The sequence below is a fragment of the Schistocerca cancellata genome, chromosome 3 (genome assembly GCF_023864275.1).
Source record: "Schistocerca cancellata isolate TAMUIC-IGC-003103 chromosome 3, iqSchCanc2.1, whole genome shotgun sequence".
Lineage (NCBI taxonomy): Eukaryota > Metazoa > Arthropoda > Insecta > Orthoptera > Acrididae > Schistocerca > Schistocerca cancellata.
Window position 1 is genome coordinate 542,557,954 of NC_064628.1, and position 18,960 is coordinate 542,576,913.

Below are 18,960 nucleotides of genomic sequence, written 5' to 3' on the forward strand. Positions count from 1 at the left end.
TATTACGTAGGCGCAAGACCGTATTTTATAGGCCACGACTCGCCTATATCTCGGACTAGCGCAATTGAGTCGAGGACTCGCACAGTTTCAATATTACTTACTTTGTTGCACACCTACCGCGATGGAACATCGCGGAGACCTTGTTCTAGGAGGTGGGAGGCAAAGGAGCATAAAAATTAGATTTTCTGACATAAAAAGGGTAGTGAGCAAACACAGAAAGTGGTTTTCTTTTGATTTCGGTATCTCGGCGATATATCAGTACTCGTCCAAGAGACGCAAATTTGAGGGCATTCCCAAACGCGCTGCTCTCGAGGCAGCTGGAACTCTTCTGAGGAGCCTGCACGAGAGCCGAGTTGCCCCATCGGAGGGAGAGACGTCCGGATCACGGAGGGGGAAGTGGTGGGGGACAAATTCCAAGCACCAAATTTCTCGTCAGATCTTACTGAAAGAACGGTTTATTGGCAGATGGATATTAGTGGGTTTAAAATGAGGATATTGGGTTAATGTGTGCGTGAATGAAGGCTAAATTTCGAAAATTTTCGAAATAAGTGTTTGCGGAACGAGTAGTAGCGGCGTGCGGCCGCCCGGGAAGGGTGGGGAGTGGTGGGGACGGCAGGAAACCCCCTCCCGCGCGCTGGCCGTCAGCGGAGGAATCCCGCTGGTTATTCTGGCCTGGTCGCTCGCCAGGTTCGGAAGTGTCAGTGAGCTGTACCACGACTTCCCGAGATCACGGTCAGCTGTTCGCAGTAAGCCGACTCGAGCGCACAGTTGTGGGGCGCTCCTTGGCAGCTGACCCGCTCTCGAAAACTGTCTAATCTGCGTCTACGGGACGCATTTGTCTCCTTAATTTTATAGATCCCAAACCGGCGAAACCCCTTGGATATTGCTCCCTTTATTCCTCGTTCGTTGAAGTGCACTGGGAATTTGGAAAAGTGCGTGTGATAGCAGTCCATTATGGATTTATTGTGTTCGGAAAATGAACGTGAGTGTAGAGCCTACGCCGACCAAGTGATTCTTAAGGACGATCGCGTACTCGAAGGGCTATTACGGACGGAAGAGCGATATACGCCGTCTACTTCTTATTTCAGAACTGTGCAGAAGGAAATTACGCCGGAAATGCGAGACATCGTCGCCGACTGGATGCTCGAGGTGAGTGAGCTAGTCATCCAAGGTACTTGTCTAACGTACTGTCGTCTTGTATGTTCTCACTGTAGGCAACAGTTTTATCATTTACTAATCTGCACTACATCCGTGCTAAAGTGAACAGTAGTGCATGGGCTAGTTTTATCATAACAATGTAATATCATTATCGTTCATACAAACTGCTGATATCATTATCGTTCATACTAGTGGCGGGATGGCGCAGGCGAAACTTACATAGTTGCCGATGTACATGATGACGTAAGTGTGAGAACATTCGTAGATGAGATTAGTTCGTGTTGAGGACTGAAATGTGTAATAAACTGCGGTTAATCCCATGCTCATAAATACTTGTACCTTCTTGATAATCTTGCCTTCGCTAGCTGAAACTACGTCCAAGAGTACGTCTCTGTGGTAGATTCCGTCCGAATCGGTCATATGATTTCGAAGCCAAGAGGGAAGCCACTTTTGGCATATTTCCAGATTGCATATGGAATTGATAGTCATGTTCTTTGCTGGACGGCGAGTGTCGTTATTCTTAAAAAATTGTCCATAACGAAGCAGTCTTATTTTCTTGGAATCATTTCCACATCACGAAACTAATCTCTCGCGTCCAATTGTGACAGACTACTGTATGAGTGAGAAACCAAGATTTTCACGCCTCACTAGTGACGTGTACGTATGATTGCTACACTTGACATTTAAATTTATCCATGTTATATGGATGTCGTTTGAGGTCTGCGACTGTATTATAAGATTACGTGCAATAGTTTATACTGCTGCAGTCACTAATAAAATATTAGTAAAAGTTGACTGCAGTAATAGAAATTATTCCATATAAACTTGTCATTGTCGCAATAAGGTACGATGGCGGTGATTTGGTATTTATGGTTGCCAGCTGTTCCGTGGTTACATATGTAGTAATACCACCCAAGTATACTTTCGGTATGTAAATGAGACTTTTACGATTTTCGGGTGCTTTCAACCTGAGCGTTAAGTGCACGTAGTCTTCCTTCTAAGTGATAAGCGGTAGGGCGACTTCGCGATTTCTCGGTGGTGCATTGATATTACAAATTCGCACTTAATTTTGAAGAGCCCTTTCGTAAGTAGTATATCGTTAACGAGAATTTTACGTAAGAACACGCAGGAAACCGCCTTCGTTCTGTTGACACCTTACAGTCGTTTTCTTAAATTAAACACATTACTTGCTTAGCCACATATGTGACTGTTGTCAAATGAGTGTCGGTTGTTAATAATTGATGTCTTTGTATTAGAAGTTGGTTCATTTCAATATAGACGACAGGTGGAATGTTGTGTTGCCTACGAAGGCGACTTGGAAGTTTGTGGTCTGAATTAAGCGTAGCGTTAATCGAACGCCTTCGTGTATGAAGTATGGAACGACGTGTTAAGTGTTGAAAATGCGTAGACGTAAGATTCTCACACAAGCTTTCGTGTGTTCCTGTATACATCCTCCGGACGTGCAAGTTGTGCAATAAATAATGTATTTCTGGTGACTTTTCTCATCATTAGGGTAACAGTCAGGCGTACAAATAGCGACTTCTGTTGACGAGCAACACGGCTATTTTTTTCGATTCTTTGTTTAGAACTTCGCTGCGCCGTGGGACCGATTCTTGAAAAATGCTCCGGAGAAAGAGGCCTGTTACGGGTTAACAGTGAAGTTGAGGAGTTTCTTGGCCAATGGTCAACGATTTTGGTGGCGTTTGAGGTATATGTGGTGTACCGATATTGCTGCAAAACACTGGGATAAATATGTAAACGCTAAGGATTCGCTTCGTCACTGTTCAAAGGCGTTGTATGCTCTCTCGCAGACAGTGAATAATCTTCGGTGCCTAAACGGTATTCGAATCTGTACCGCGATGTCTATGGGTGTCTTGGTGGTATAAGTAAGCACGGGGCCTTAATTTACTGCAGACACGACTGGTGCCTCGCGACAAGGATCACGGTTACACCTGTTTTTCTCTGTTGGGGGCGAGGTGCCGAGTGCAGCTGCACCGGCCGGCGGCGGGCTATGACTGGGCTGCTGGACGCACGTCCGTCTGAGAGGCCGAGTATGCGTGTGCGTGTGTGTGTGCGTATGTGAGAGCCGGGCGGCTCCGGATTAGCCCCCACGCACGCACATCTGTCCCCGCGCCATGAATGGGAGACGCTGTTGTATGTCGGCCGGAAGTTTTATCTCGCGACACACCAAATCTTCGGTCGGTTCGATTCCCAGTCGTGTTTACAGGTGATACCGAATGAAAGAACGGATTGTGGGCACCGGGAAAAGGTCTGGGCTGCCGCCGACGAGGGCCGTGGGGAGCGGGGAGTTGCCGCCGTCTGGCACCTCTCCGCCCTTGACTCCCGAGTGAATCTCTCTAGGAAACAAGCAGGTCCGTAGGTGTCTTCTGTTGCTGAGCTCGTACCGACGAACGATAAAAAATTCTCGGCATCAGTTTTCATTTCGCTCAACTAATGCGACTCCATTTCCAGTACTATTGAAACAGAGAATAAAGCGACTGCCATTATGTACGCCCTGAAGATTTTTGTGGAAACCTCAGCTGTGCTGGGTGTCATATGACAAGTGCAGGACAGGCTTAGGGAACAAAGTGTCTCTCCGAGACGTTAGGAATACGGTTATAGGAGTCTTGTGACTGTATGCAGACATCTGCAAACACCACTCGCGTAGTGAATGCCAGAAGATATCTGACCATAGGCCTAGTCGTCCGCAGGAGAAAAAAGTGAATCTCCCAGTCAATCTGGAAACTAGAGTACACAGTTTTTATCCATTGCAAATTTCTCATACACTCCTAAAAGAGACTGGATAACCGTATTATTATTTGGAATATAATAATTTTATGTCGCCCTATAAATTTTAGTTCTTGTGCCGTGGCACAGGTCGAAAATGATCACCTCATTTATACCAAAATTAGCAACGTTAGAATCTTGTCTCTCCCAACCCGTCCGACCCCGGATAAATTTCTGCTGGCGCCTTGTACGAGTATCTGACGTACGTTTGGTAGAGCCTTTACTACACAGAAAAATAACTGTACAATATTTATTTCCAGATTTGTCGCTGATGTTCTATTTCTCATCCGTATGGTTTAAGTTCTCTTCGTATAATTAATGTTGGTTCCGAAGCTCGCTGTAGAAATGCGCATAAGAACAGTTGCTTCATTTTGTCATTGTCGTTTTCTGTTGCTGCAGTATGCAGGTTTGATCTTGCACAAAATCATCTCATACGAAACTGAATCGAACACAGATGAGCGGTGAAGTGTAATACTAGTCTAAAAATGCTTGGCATACGTTACTTCTACGATGCCCCCATTGCATTATTGTCATTCCAATTCTGATTTCAGCCAATTCCTGTTTGCCAATAACAGGAATCCACTCGACTTAACGAATTATTTTGATACACATCTACTGCTGCGTGAAACTGGACTATTAATTAAGACTTCGGTTTTATATTTATTTTACGAATATTTTTTTCGTATTAAACAAAAACAGGCGCCAGATTTTGTTCATGTGGTAATGCTATCAATTTGTTGAGACTTAATTACTATGAAAATAACATTGGTGAAGTTCTTTGTTTTTACTATACCTGTGTTATCTGATTATAATATTATGAAGACATGAAATTCTTATTGTGCTATGTGTACTACAAGCCGAGCTATGAGAGGTTATAATTGTGGTGTCTGTTGCAGAAATTGGTATCTGTTGTAGCTTAAGTCATTTCTATAACAGTACACCAAGAAATATTCAGACGAAAGAATAAAAAAAAATTAATGTCCGTTTGATATAGGCCTACTGTAAGAAACATATCAATATGCACGATGACTAATGGAGGCGAAATGTTGCGTATTTCGTTTTTTGACAGATATCTGGTTTCCCTTTACATTCGCGCAAGAACGTTGAGGTGAATAATCACAGTTCATTATTACAATATTCTACCTAATTGAGAACGGTCAGAGTAGGCTTTTTGGCTTCGAAAAATTGATCTCCCAGCAAACGACGGAATTCTAAAAAATAATTATCAAGCTAATCAAAGTATTACAGGAATTTCGGATTCGAAAAGGCCGTTTTGTGCTTAGGATGGAATGTTATCGCTAATAAACGCCAGCCGTCCTTTGTCCTGCATACTCGCTGATCCGCACAGTACCAGCTTCTCCCGCTCGTTCTTCACTGCTTGGTTGCGGCTGCACACGATTATTCGTCACCATTTTTATTGTGTAGTTTTCAGGAGACATACGTTTAAGTGCTTTATATTTCAGCGATTAGTTAACAACCCTTTGCTGCTAGATTTCTTCGTGGTCCATATGTAGTCGTCAGTATTTCTATCAGTTGCAACTAAATGCATAGATATAGCCTTGGTTATGTCACTATTCTTACAGTTCCGATACTGGAGGAGGGCTCATATATTAAGGGAGAGATTACTTTACTTTTAACTACTGGAAAGAAAATCATTCACCGGTTCTTTCTATTACAACTTCTATTACACTCTTCAACTATAGGTCACTTTAAAAAATTTCGTAAAAGATGTATTTATCTCATAGGCGCTTAGGTATCGCAGCGTGGGTTATGAAAGGAAAGTCACCTCGTTGCTATACGAAATGAGCAAACATTTTGACTGTACTATAATTACCGCAAATTACTCTTAGAGTAAAAAGGCCTCATTATTAATGCCCGTAAAACGCTTTTGTTCGTCTGAATCTTTCTACAAACCAGCATGATGTAACTCGCCTAACATAACAGGGATTTTCAGCATTGTAGTGTCAAGAGTTAATCTTCTATGCCTTCTGGATCGGACTGATTTGATCTTGCTAGCTAAGGTCGTTATCAAAAATCTTGGGCATACTTCGACTTCCATAAAAGGTATAACAGTACCGCAGTGTACCATCAAAAGATTTTGTAAAAGATATTTGAAAATGCTAGTAATGTATTTGGATACTGGTGTCCTCTACCTTAGATATGCACAAAAGTACTCATTTAATAGCATTATAATCCTGTTCTAGTCACCATGTCAAATAAGATCTTTCTGGAGGAGAGTAGTTTGTTTAATAACTATATTACAAGCAATTCGAAAGCTCAAATTTTATCCCGATCTTTGAAAACAGCAGAATGTGAACCATTTCTTTAGTAAGAAGGGTGTTTTCGTAAGTTGCCCGACGACAAACAATGGTGCAGCAGATCATCTCATCATATTAAAACAGATAAACTTGACCCGCGCCTTCTCTGTTGACACGTGCCTGGCGCCAACAATGTGTCCGGCGATGGGGGAAATACGAGTGTTGATCACGAGGCGACAGCGTGTCTGCAGAGGAGCCACGCACCACGGGAACTGGCGGGGGAAGAGTTGCGAACAACTGTCCTCTTTTCTTCCTTTTTCGCCACTGCATTTCGCTCTGAATACTGGTTCCGCAATGAGCTGAATTTCGAATGTCGTGCTTCTTCACAATGTATGGACGTATTTCTCAGGCATCTACTTTGTCAAGAGATGACGTAGGTCCCGTCGCGTCGTGCATAGACGGGTGCAGCTGCACTCCATCCTTCATTAGGTGTTGAATTAGCCAAAAATTCGATCTCTTGCCACACAATATCCTAGAGGTCCTAATCTTATCAGTTTAATTTAAAGAAAAATTAATAAAAAGACTGAGCTGATTTCACTTCCCACGCCGGGATGCACTATTTTCTTCGTTAGCCTATTGATATATGTTTCATGATCTTAAGAGTTCTCAGTTTCACTAAAGCTGTGATATCATCAGAAGCCGGTGGTTAGTTGTCTTGTCGACTGAGGTGGCGCAGTGTATAATAAATACTCTGGGATGGTATTTAGGAGGGGCGAGCTTGATTCTGGTTCAAGTTTTGTGTGGTTTACCAAATAATGCCTGACAAAAATCGGGATGATTCCTTCACATAAGGATCATCTGCTTTCGAGATGCATTCTTAGCCACCTCGAGCTTCCGATCTTGTCTTTAATGATGTCGACGGGACGTCAAACCATAAACTTCCTTCAAGATCTCCGACGCAGCTCTTCCGCGGGTCCTGAACGTCATTATCTCAAATGATCCCTTAAAAGAAAGGCGCGACTAGATTATTCTGCTGGCATTTTTATTGCTGATTGTAATTTGATCATGCTCAGAGTGGGCGTTAAACCCTTAATTGTACTAAACATTCGTAGAGAAAATCGAACTTATTCTATTAGCATAGTAAACAACACACGCACGCACAACCACACACGAGACAGATTGAGAGAAACATTGATTACATCTTTCCTTCCATTTCACTGTTCACTTTCTTTGCCCTGCGCATCATATCAAGGCATCAGGAGAAACCTTCTAAAAAATGGTTCAAATGGCTCTGAGCACTATGGGACTCAACTGCTGTGGTCATCAGTCCCCTAGAACTTAGAATTACTTAAACCTAACTAACCTAAAGACATCACACACATCCATGCCCGAGGCAGGATTCGAACCTGCGACCGTAGCGGTCGCGCGGTTCCAAACTGTAGCGCCTAGAACCGCTCGGCCACTCCGGCCGGCGAGAAACCTTTCATTCTTTCCCATTTTGGACACCTTAAGAAGCAAAAACTAATGTTTGAACAAAGGCGTATTCCTTTGTTTTATGGGATACATCAATAGCTCAGGCAGAATCCGTGTTTACGAAGTACTATTTCAAGCACACGACCATATTGTAATCAGCTTTATTTTAGTGCACCGGCCTGCCTTTAGTAATTCGGTTTGGCCCGGCCGTCTTGGGTGACCTTGCGTCTGGCAGAGCATATTGCTCCCAACTCTGCAACTTTCGCACTTTTGACATTCAGCAAGGGACTATGCTATTCTCCTTTTTTCCTCTCTTAACCACGCCCTTTTCTTACCCAAATTCTTCGTTGAGAAGTCATTAGTAGCTCTCCTTATTTTCGGTCATTGTTTGTAATATTTGTCGTGTCTTTTGGTAACCGTGGCGCTTACTAATGAAAATGATTTACCTTTCTTATGACTTTTCCAGTTTCGTCGACGTACGTAACTCATCCTTTTAGTTGGTTCTTCGCACTTACTGGTAATGCTATATACAGCAGGATCTCTTAATTGTTTACAATGGCTTCGTACTTCCTTCCAGTCGGAACTCTAATCAGAGTGATTCAATTTTTTTTACATCGCCTTCACATCTTCTACGTCTTCGTTTGTTAACAAATGAAACTGAAGTGGCAGCAACTATATAAACTGTCAAGTGAGCTCCTAATCGATAGCAAAATACGTTAAGACGAAAAAGTATAAAAGGTATTTAAAATCGCAAAAGTAAACAGATCAGTTTTCGTAGCACAGGTGAGAGGTGTAATATGACATACTGGTGGTTACATCTGTTCGATTCGAACACTTATCCCCGTTCCGTAATGTACACGGAAGATGTTTCACCACTGCTGCGTTCGCGGCCGATTGCATGCAGTGCCTGGCAATGCCGCCTATAGGCCACCCCTACCATCTGCCGTGCCACGGTGGCTGCAGCCACGCTAGGCGGCGCTGCATAGGCATCGGCGGCTTACATAGCAACAGCTGATTCTGCGGCGTGTCACCTGCACGTAATTTATGCCGGAATACATTTCAATAAGCAGGCCACTTGAATACGGCCTGAAAGAAACATTCCGCGATGCGAGGAAACACGCAGCCCTCGGCTGTCGTGTTTTGCCTATCAGATGTGGCCGTCGCTTCGCCTGGATCTGGTTGGCGACAGTGCAGTACGTCACTGCGGTCTCTCTCGTCTGTCACTTCCGCCGTCCCGCGCCACGAATCCCAGTTTGCCGCTGATGAGTCGGGCGTAACGAGCTCGGCGGGTAACCCGACCTTTATGTGCAGCTCCGGGCGGGCGCCTATAGTGACGTACCGTCTGGACTGCTTCATATACATGCGCTCTCCCGGGTATTGGGTTATTTGAAAGGACAAACTCCGCCGGCAGGGTATAAAAAACAATCTCTGGAGCACAAACAACGAGCGTATTTCCATATTCACGTCGTAAAGCCGTTTAACTGGCCTTTCAGGCTCTACGAGGAACGAAGTTATTATTTATTTTTCCTTCTGGGACCACTGACTTTCACGCTTTGTCTAGACCGGTCGGAATGTATATAAAATTCAACCCGAATTCGTATTTAAAGCAGAGGCGACTATTGTTCCTCTCACTACGTCGAACAGCGCCGAAACGCTCTTTGGCGGCGTTCTGGCAGAACATTCCATCACAGGAAAAAGACTTGTCTATCTTTTAACTAATGTCTGCTTTTTTGTCAGACTGTTGTTCCTGTCGTTGTGATCTTCAGTCTGAATACTGCTTTGATGCAGCTCCCCACACTGATCTATCCCGTCCAAGCCTCTGCATCTCTGAATAACAGCTGCAGCCTACAACCATTTGTTGTATTCAAAAGCTTGGTCTCCCTCTTCATTTTTACCGTCTCCCTTCCCCACACTTCATTACCAAATCGACGACCCTTATTGCCTCAGGATGTTTCGTGTCAATTGATCCCTTCTTTTAATAAAATCTTGGATATAAATTTCTTTTCTTCCCCGATTCGGGTCAGTACCTTCTTATTAGTTGCTCGATCTACCCATTTCCAACACAGAGTATATAAATGGAATTAAATTATTGCACAGACGTTCAAGAGCACAACACGCGCAAAAATTACGCGTTGTGTTTAATAAGTCACTGCGCTTTTCGAGTACTACGCAGTATATATTGCAGACCTATGTAATTTCATCCAATAGGAAATAAATACTCAACACGTGCCGGGAATGAAAGCTCAGCAACCCGTGCAGCGCTTCACACGATGACGCTACGAAAGGAAATCTGTAAGCATACTGCTGTCATATATGAACGGACACTGAATAGTTGCCAAATAATAAGCTGAGACTAGAAACGCCTATGGTTCCTAAATACATAAACCGAATTTTTTACGTTCTTTGTTGCTGGCGCCGTCATTTTGTGTCCCTCATGCTGACAAAACGTTCTCGAGCGAAAGCTTCTTACTGCCGTTGTTGGCGCAATAAATGATAGCTGTGGACTGCAAATTTGGCATCGTTGTACGTTTGGAATCTTGTTTAAAAATTATGAGTGAACATAGGTCACAACAAATGGTTCAAATGGCTCTGAGCACTATGGGACTCAACTGCTGAGGTCATTAGTCCCCTAGAACTTAGAACTAGTTAAACCTAACTAACCTAAGGACATCACACACATCCATGCCCGAGGCAGGATTCGAACCTGCGACCGTAGCGGTCTCGCGGTTCCAGACTGCAGCGCCAGAACCGCGCGGCCACTAGGTCACAACACGTCGCAGTGACAAGAAGACATAAAACCGCACTTTCTTCCAAATATTTTACATTAATATAGCGTAGGTAAAGCACAGGCAGCTTTATGAATGCTCTCTTTCTAAACTGTATTGTAATGAACGATATTTGCCACCCCAGTAGCAACATGCTTATGGAGTCTTTCACCCCGCTGCACTAACACGTGTTAGGATATCAGTTTTGTGAAAGAAGCTTCTGACCGATAAACTGCCAACGCTTTGCTTTACTAGACACGGCACTATCAATATGGGTATCACAGTCTCACCATACTCGGGCCATAGTTCCTTTTTTTTCAGTTTGCGCTGCTTACAGCTGTCCATACTTCATATTTAGTTCATACAAGCGTGGCACGTTATTGTTCTAATTATAGTCCTCATTTGATTCCTTTAATGTAAGTAGCTATTGCACCTTTGCTCGGAATTCCCAGCATGAGATGACGAGGTAGACTAACGCATTAACGTGTCAACATTGTTCCACACTCTAATCTAGGAAGCTGAACTTCGACGTCTGTCGTTGGCAGATTCTGGACCACGTTGCACAGTGTTGCTAAGAAGAATTTAAGACAGATCTCCGAAATCGTTTTGTCCATCAGTGTGCTAGTCACGAAAAATCAGCGCACTGTTGATGACAAAAATTATGTCTAGACTGGTACGTCAAACCAACAATTGGCGTATGGTTTCCTCTTTCATTTGTATTAATACATTAATCTGACGCATCAGCAAGAAAGCCTGCACTTTTTGCGTCTTGAGGCAGATTGTGTAATTTGGTGAAATAATGCTGATGCCAGTTCCTGTTGCATTTGTGGGACTAATGACCAATAACTCTTACTCAGTACAGTAACATTTAAAAACCCCCTAGTAGCATCCGAGATAACGAAGATGGCCAGTTTTACATACTTTTAGCTAAGAGGTATGGCGTTCTCAGTTGTTCTACGTCGTGGACACTGTAGCAGGTGAGAGGCACCTGTTTATGGCCTTTAGGCATTTGCTCGTTAGCGACGCGTCTTATGTTTGCGTTGGTGTCTCAATATAGTGGACATGGAGTCTCGTCTGACTACATTTAGGGAAAAAGTGCAATTCCCGTCACATCTCTTTTTACTAGGCGATCTTACTTTGCTTGCTTCTTCGCGACATTTGATGTGCTGCACCATCATGTCCAAAATATGAGAACATAGATCATTCTGTGAATGTTACGCCATTGCCGTTCTGCAGCCAGCGCAGAAATTATGTTAACAAAAATGAAAGTTCTCATTACACTTACAAATCGTGTGGATGGAATATTATACGTAGTGACGTGCACTTCTAACGTCTAACTAAAGCCAAAGGTCAACAAACGGCGGTGATTTTAGGACTACAGCAATTCCTTCACAGATGGTGCGTAGGAAACACTCTGACATTTCGAATTTCTCTCACTTGTCCATCATGATCGTTACCCGAGGAAATATTTACTGTTTGAATTTAAGTGTAGGTATCGTTCGTGGTTTATGTTGTCGTTGATCGAACAGGATACTGGTAAATATTTGGCGGTTGTGACCCGTTCCATTGATGACGTAATGACACATTTTCGCCCATTCGTGAACATTATGTTCCATTTAGCTACGTTAAAGGATAACTGCCAGGTGTTTCACCAAGAGCAGTATGTCTTTCGGTCGCGCCACATGTTGCTAATTTTGTTCATGATGTAACTACCGTTTTCACCTTAATGCCTCAGAAAGCCACCGACCAATTTTTACGTCACTTTTATACTGTACATAGAGATATTTCGTTCAGGAATGACGGGTGCCAGTTTCACTACTTACAATTCGCCACTGAAGACAGTATACCGACTTCCCGTTTGTTAAGAAGTCTTCAAACCAGTATCGTATCGTTACTGCTGAGCAGCCGGTGCTCAGCTCTTTGTTTACGTAAAAACAAGATATAGTATAGATAGTATGATACGTTGACGACATTGATTGTAAGTGTACAGATATTATTCTTGTATTCGCTGTCACCATTGGCCCATCAACGTCGTTTGCCAGCAACCTTCTTCATTTCGGCATAACTGCATTTCCTACATCAACGATCTGCCTGACTTATCTAGGCGTGTCCCTGTGATTCTTTCGTTGCACCATTGTCTTCAACTACAGTTTTCAGCAACATCTCACATATATACTCATCCATTCTGTCTCTTGGATTCATTAGGATTTTTTTTATTTATTTATTTGCACGTCTCCGTCCCTAACTCCATCAAATTGTATGATCTTTAACTTTCTTCCGGAGTACGATATTTCAAATGTACTAATAGTGGACGGCCCCAGGTTCGCTTGACTTGTTATCAGATGAGTACAGGGGTCTTTCCCGGGCGTAAAATGCAGCCGCGGCGATGTGCCCATCACCCACCTAGTGCCGCGGCGAAGAAAAGCTGCATCTACCTGCTAAGCCTGTGACGTAGGCCCTGACCAAGCTATTGGCCCGACTGCGGGTTGACAGTTACTGCTCTTCACGTCTTTCATGCGACGCCCAGTGACAACAGAAAGCGCAGGTTTGTTACCCCATTACGAACAAAATTATTTTATAATCGGAATTTTGCGTGTGCATTCGATAGAGCCCTTCCAGATTAATCTATTCCGGTATTCGTTTTACCGATATGTATTAACAAGACAGTAAAGCACTCAGAATAAACCGCAATCCAAAAGCGACCGAAGCGCTGGATGGTTGGCGGCAGCCTTCACCGCGGGGCAATTCTGTTGCTGTTGGAGGACGGGTTATTCATCGTGTTTGACTGTCCCTAGTAATACAAATCGGTAAAACGAATGTCGGACTAGACCAGGCTGAGACCGCCCTATCGAATGGGCACACAGAATACCACTTTAAAAACAATTTTGTTAGTAACGGGAAACAAACCGACGCTGTCGGTCGACAGTAGGTCGCATGAAAGACGACACAATGCAAAAACGTAATTTCAAATACCTGATGAAACACCAGAGAACATACGACTCTCAGAAGAGACACTATATATATTACGTTTTTCTTACATCCTTATCTGTTGCACTTCGACATTGCTAAATTATTCTTCAAGAGTTAAGCATATAATTGTGCATATACGACCTACCCTGTAGCACATTGTGGTAAGGTCTTAGGGACCAAACTGCTGAGGTCATCGGTCCCTAAGCTTACACACTACTTAATGTAACTTAAACTAACTTACACTAAGGACAACACACACACTCATGCCCGAGGGAGGACTCGAACCTCCTAGGGGGGGGAGTCGCGCGAACCGTTGCAAGGCGCCCTAGACCGCTCGGCTACCTTGCGCGGCCTGTAGTATATACTCGTAGCGATACTACATATCAAAGTTACCGAAGGACTCGCATTCAGGAGGGCAACGGTTCAAATTTTCGGCCGGGCATCCAGTTTTGTAACTGTGGTTTCCCTAAATCGATTAAGTCAAATTCCGGAATGATCCCTTTGAAAAGGTCGTGGCACTTTTCTTCCTCCTCTTCCTTTCTATATTAGCGTGCCCTCCCATTTTAACCGTCTCTTAGTGTCGATGAGACGTCAGGCTTACTTACCGGCATCTATATGCGTCTTCCCCCCTCTCCTATCCTGCACATCTCGTGTGGTAAGTTCGCAAAGCTGCCTCCGGTAACTATTTATCAGACGCGAAATACCTTAAGCGGTTCTATTTTAACATGTAGCACCTGCGCAGTCTGGCCCTAAGTACAGTATGTGCTAAGAAGGTAATGTTTCGTATTGAGAGATCGTTCTGTGTCGTATAGAGAGTTAGGTGCGCTACAGAGACGTGTCCGTCGCGTTGCAGGTGTGCGTGGAGCAGACGCAGCAGGAGGAGGTGTTCCTGCTGGCGACCAACTACCTGGACCGCTTCCTCAGCGTGTGCAGCGTGCCCAAGACGTGCCTGCAGCTGCTCGGCACCGCCTGCCTGCTGCTCGCCTCCAAGCTGCGCCAGTCGCAGAACACGCTGCTCAGCGCAGACATGCTCGTCCAGTACACCGACAACAGCATCACGCACGACCAGCTGCTGGTGAGTACTGCCTCCCTGTCTGCGCGCGCCACTCTCTCGGGTCTATTGTTGTTCGCGGGGACACTTCTGAATAGGGCTCTCTCCAGCACTTGTGCGACCGAGACCACTTTGGAACAGAAAAGCCGATGGATTGGCCTCTCGACGCACGCACGCCGTTTCAGAATTTGGGGGGGGGGGGGGAGAAGTAAGGCGTGGGCTCCAGCGCAATCCAGTGATCGGTCATGTGCCAGCCAGTCCCCAGTCCCGCTTCATAAACACTCTCCAGCTGAACCCTACACTAATTCCAGAACTCCAACTTACTTACGTAGTTATCCCCTGTAGACAGATGTCGCACGAGTGCCGAATGTCGGCTCCTCGCCATAGAGCAGTACCGTCACCTGATGTGAAATCTTCTTAGTTATTAGGCTGCGTCCTATTCTTCTTCAAACTTCTATAATGCTCGACATTTCGACCCCTTTGTTGGAATCTTCTTCAGTATTTTTTGCTGTCCCCAACTGGCTGTTCGGCGTGGAGCTGTCGCGAGATCAAGAGATGAAAAAAGTATTATTCTTAGTCTTCCTCAAATGGCCTTTACAAATGTTCTTCTCTTTGATTTTAAAAATAATTTTGTTTCAGCGAGAAAGGGAAAGCTGTCTAAATATTCCACCATCTCTGCCAAACCTCTGTGGTTAGGTCACATACTGCGGATTATACGTCGTTGAGATATCCTTCAAAAAGTAATACGTGCCAAAGCGGCCGTTTCCGTGGCGTTCTCTCGCGTGTCAAACAAATCTGGAGACATTCGTGCCGCTCTTATTTCTATACGTTCAGTATCCCCTTCTAGACCTACTTGAAACGAACTCCACACACTGGGGCAATATTTTAAGATGGGAAGCACAAGTGATTTGTGACCTCTTTTGTAGACTGACTGCTGTCTTCTAGTATGCTGCCAATCAGCCTATGTTTGCTATCTGCCTTATCCGTGACTAGGCCTATGAAGTCATCCCTACAGATTGTTCTAGGCCCTGGTATTTGTATGAGTTGATTGATCCCAGTTCTGACTCTATGTTTTTCTGTCTTTGTCTTGAACATTTAAAGCAAATTACCTTACTTTATACCACTTTGAAAGCTCTTAAAGAACCGACTGAATATTTGAGCAGCTGCTTTCACACTGTTCTTCATTCTGTAAGGGGCGAAGAAAAAGTTTATGTTCGGTTATACAGTGTAGAGTGGGGCATAATCGCCGTGAGCATCATTCCACTGACACACCAAGTCGAAGATAACCGTTTGGTAAAGCACCGTGCCCTGGTGTGTGAAGATGCCCATAACTGCCTGCTGCATGTCCTAGTTCGACAGGAGTCGTCGACACTTTTTTTAAGGGACCGAAGGCGTGATAATCGCATGGGTCATCGGTCCTAAAGCATTATGGAAGGATGGGGAAGGAAGTCGGCCACGCCCTTTCACAGGAATCATCCTGGCATTTGCCTGAAGCGATTTATGGAAATCACGGAAAACCTAAATCAGGATGGCCAGAAGCGGGTTTGGAGCGTCGTCCTCTCGAATGCGAGTCCAGTGTGCTAACCACTGCGCCACCTCGCTCGGTCGCAATTTTGTAGATAAACATTGGTGTGGTGATGTCAAATGGTTTCCGGGAGTCAAGAAATACTGAATCCACCTGGCTGCCTCGGTCCTAGGTTTCGGGATGTCATAAGGAAAAGAAACAAGCTGAGTTTAGCACCATCGATGTTTTCGGAATCGATGCGAAAGGACTTCGTCTCTGTTCGAGACACCTTCTTCCGAGCTGAGTTACTTGTGGGGAGCCTTCCTCGGCGGGCAGTGACGCCTATCTACGACCGGCGACCCAGCCGACCGGGCTGCGATTGCAGCGAATGAATGGCTGCGATAGAGCCCCGTGGCGCCGGGACAGATAGCCGCTTCCTTCCTCCAGCCGTTCTCGGGCACCGTCGCCGCCGCCGTGCGTGCCCCCCACCTTGAATCGCACCGCATTCCACGAGCTAAGAAACCGGCGGCAATTTTTCCATTGAGAAGTTTCCTCCCGAGACGGTGCAGGAGGCTATTTAGAAGGCCAGCGGAAGACGTAAGTGAGGGTCAGCGGCCAGTGGAAGACTGCTCCTTCCGGAAGCCGGCCGAGTGTAGCGGCCAGGCCGGAAGCAGCGCCGCTGCTGCTACACGGGGACAATGGCGGCGAACAAAGGAGCAGCTGACACCCGGCTGCGTTCTGCGCATAATGCGTGCTTCCGCTGCCCGCCGCGAGCCTTCGCGTCGCCCGCCGCGCTTTCACACGCCGGCTGCGTAGCTACGCACTGCGCACCGCCGCCCCTCTGTTTACCTGCGCACTCTCCCCGTCTACCTTCGCTCTCTCGCCGTCCAGTTTCATTACACTCCTCCTTGCTGTAAATGTAGTCCACGCGAATTGCGGTGGCTGTCGACCAGGAAATAACTAGTTCGAGTGCTTGTGGTCGAAGGAGGCTTCGGCGCTTGTGTAAAGACCCTCTCACACGGACAATTTTTTGAATCGATAAAGTGATGCCGGCCTGCGTGGCCGAGCGGTTCTAGCCGCTACAGTCTGGAACCGCACGACCGCTACGGTCGCAGGTTCGAATCCTGCCTCGGGCATGGATGTGTGATGTCCTTAGGTTAGTTAGGTGTAAGTAGTTCTAAGTTCTAGGGGATTGATGACCTCAGAAGTTAAGTCCCATAGTGCTCAGAGCCATTTGAACCGTTTTTTTTTTTTTTATAAAGTGGCAATAGAGTCTATTGCAGCGCCCCTGGCGTGTTGTTCCTGCACTGAGCTCGCTTGTCACGAGTGGCTGTTTCTGTTTACATGTCGGCGTCGGAATCAGGCGCAGATCGATGGGATGGGGGTGTCAAAGCAGTTGTGGTCTCCGTCTTGCTTGGATAGGTCGCTAGGTTCAGCAATTGCCCGCGAAAGGCAAAGTTCCCTGGTTTGATACAGTTTTGATCAGTCAGGATGTTTCAGTAACACTACGTATTCCCAGAATTTTAGATCTTTCTGTATTTGAAGATGAGTGTCCAATGGCGCCTCTAATTGCACCATATCGAGCGTCTATTAATTTGAGCCCCCCCCCCCCCCCCCAAAGCAACGCAATGTATTTAACCACTGATGTAAACGAACTATTATATTATATTGAAAAAAAAATTTTTTTTTTTTCATTTTCTTCTGGGTGGGCACACAGCCTCGATAAGTTTAGGAAAGCCACCTGGCTGTATTTTACGAGGACGTGCTGAAAAGTAACACCTCCGAAATTTTTGTGTGCAAACTCGTAAAGCTTTTTAAATAAAATAAAACGTTCTTAACATTCTACATCTTTATTCTTCGCGTCTGCATATTTGTAGACACCTGCCGTTCGAGGGTTCCGAATTGCGGCGTGTAGCGTAACTTTCTGCGTGCGTGGGGAAACAGCGTGCTGTAATCGAGTTTCGAATTCGAAGAATTCGTCCTCTCATGGAGCAACCTCTTCAACGCTATGACAGTGCCACACCACACACAAGCGTTGCGACGATATCAGCAACAATCCGACGCCTTTGGTTCACTGTCATGAAATAATCTCCTTACAGTCCCGACTTGGCTTCACCCGAGGTTCATCTTTTGCAAAACTGGCGCTAGCAGAGGTGCGATTGTGCCACCGCCAACAAAATCAAACATTCTATAGTGAAGGTGTCAGAAACTGGTATCTCGTTGGAAGAAATGTGTTTGTCGTCAGGGAGATTATGTTGAGAAATAAAAAGATATATAATGTCAGTACCATTTATTTTATTTAAAAAGCTTTAAGATTTTTCGCAAAAAAGTTCGGAAGCATCATTTTTCAGCACGCTCTCACACAATACTTTATTCGCACTGCTAGTTCCAGGCATGCCCCATTCTCAAGTCCTATAGAGGAGGACACATCGAGCTCGTCTCGTCTACAAATCGCGTACCATGCATAACTGTGTGTAGAAAACTATATTTTAACGAGACGAGTACAATATACCCACATTTGTTGCCAGAGATGCACTTGAGAGAATGGGCTATGCCCGAAACTAGTAGTGTGAAATAAAGTTTTTTAAATTACAGCTCGGTTGAGCAGCGTCTTACTTCAAATTCTATTTTGTGCTATTATTATTAAAATTCTAGGCGTCTGTGACACGTTAAATGTGGGGGTAATTATATTTGAGGGAGGGGGCTGCGTGGAAACTGTGATTCCTCTTCCAGAACTGAGCCCCGAATCGGCGACCGGCAAGAAATGCGCGCGTTGTAAGTGCTGTCTGTACAGTTTGGCACCTGGACGGCGAAAATGATGTTAGGAGGATCTTCCCTTCATACACAAACTCGAAATATGGCAACAGAATTAAGGAACTAGCAGTGATAATAGATTTTATATAGACGGAAGAAAAATTCGTAGTTAATGTTATTGGCAAAGAAATTGAGCTCCCTGCCTGAGTATCAGAGAGAGAGAGAGAGAGAGAGAGAGAG

At 45.0% G+C, this 18,960-nt stretch overlaps 1 protein-coding gene across 1 annotated transcript in view; it reads left to right on the forward strand.

The window, feature by feature from the left end:
• Positions 1-680: 680 nt before the first annotated feature.
• The window catches only part of LOC126175370 (G1/S-specific cyclin-D2-like), a 58,683-nt gene continuing 40,403 nt past the window's right edge, over positions 681-18,960 (forward strand). The window contains exons 1-2 of the mRNA XM_049922137.1: positions 681-1,149; positions 14,265-14,486. Of these exons, the coding sequence (XP_049778094.1) occupies positions 955-1,149; positions 14,265-14,486 (417 nt within the window). The 5' untranslated portion in view covers positions 681-954. The remainder of the gene's footprint in view (positions 1,150-14,264; positions 14,487-18,960) is intronic.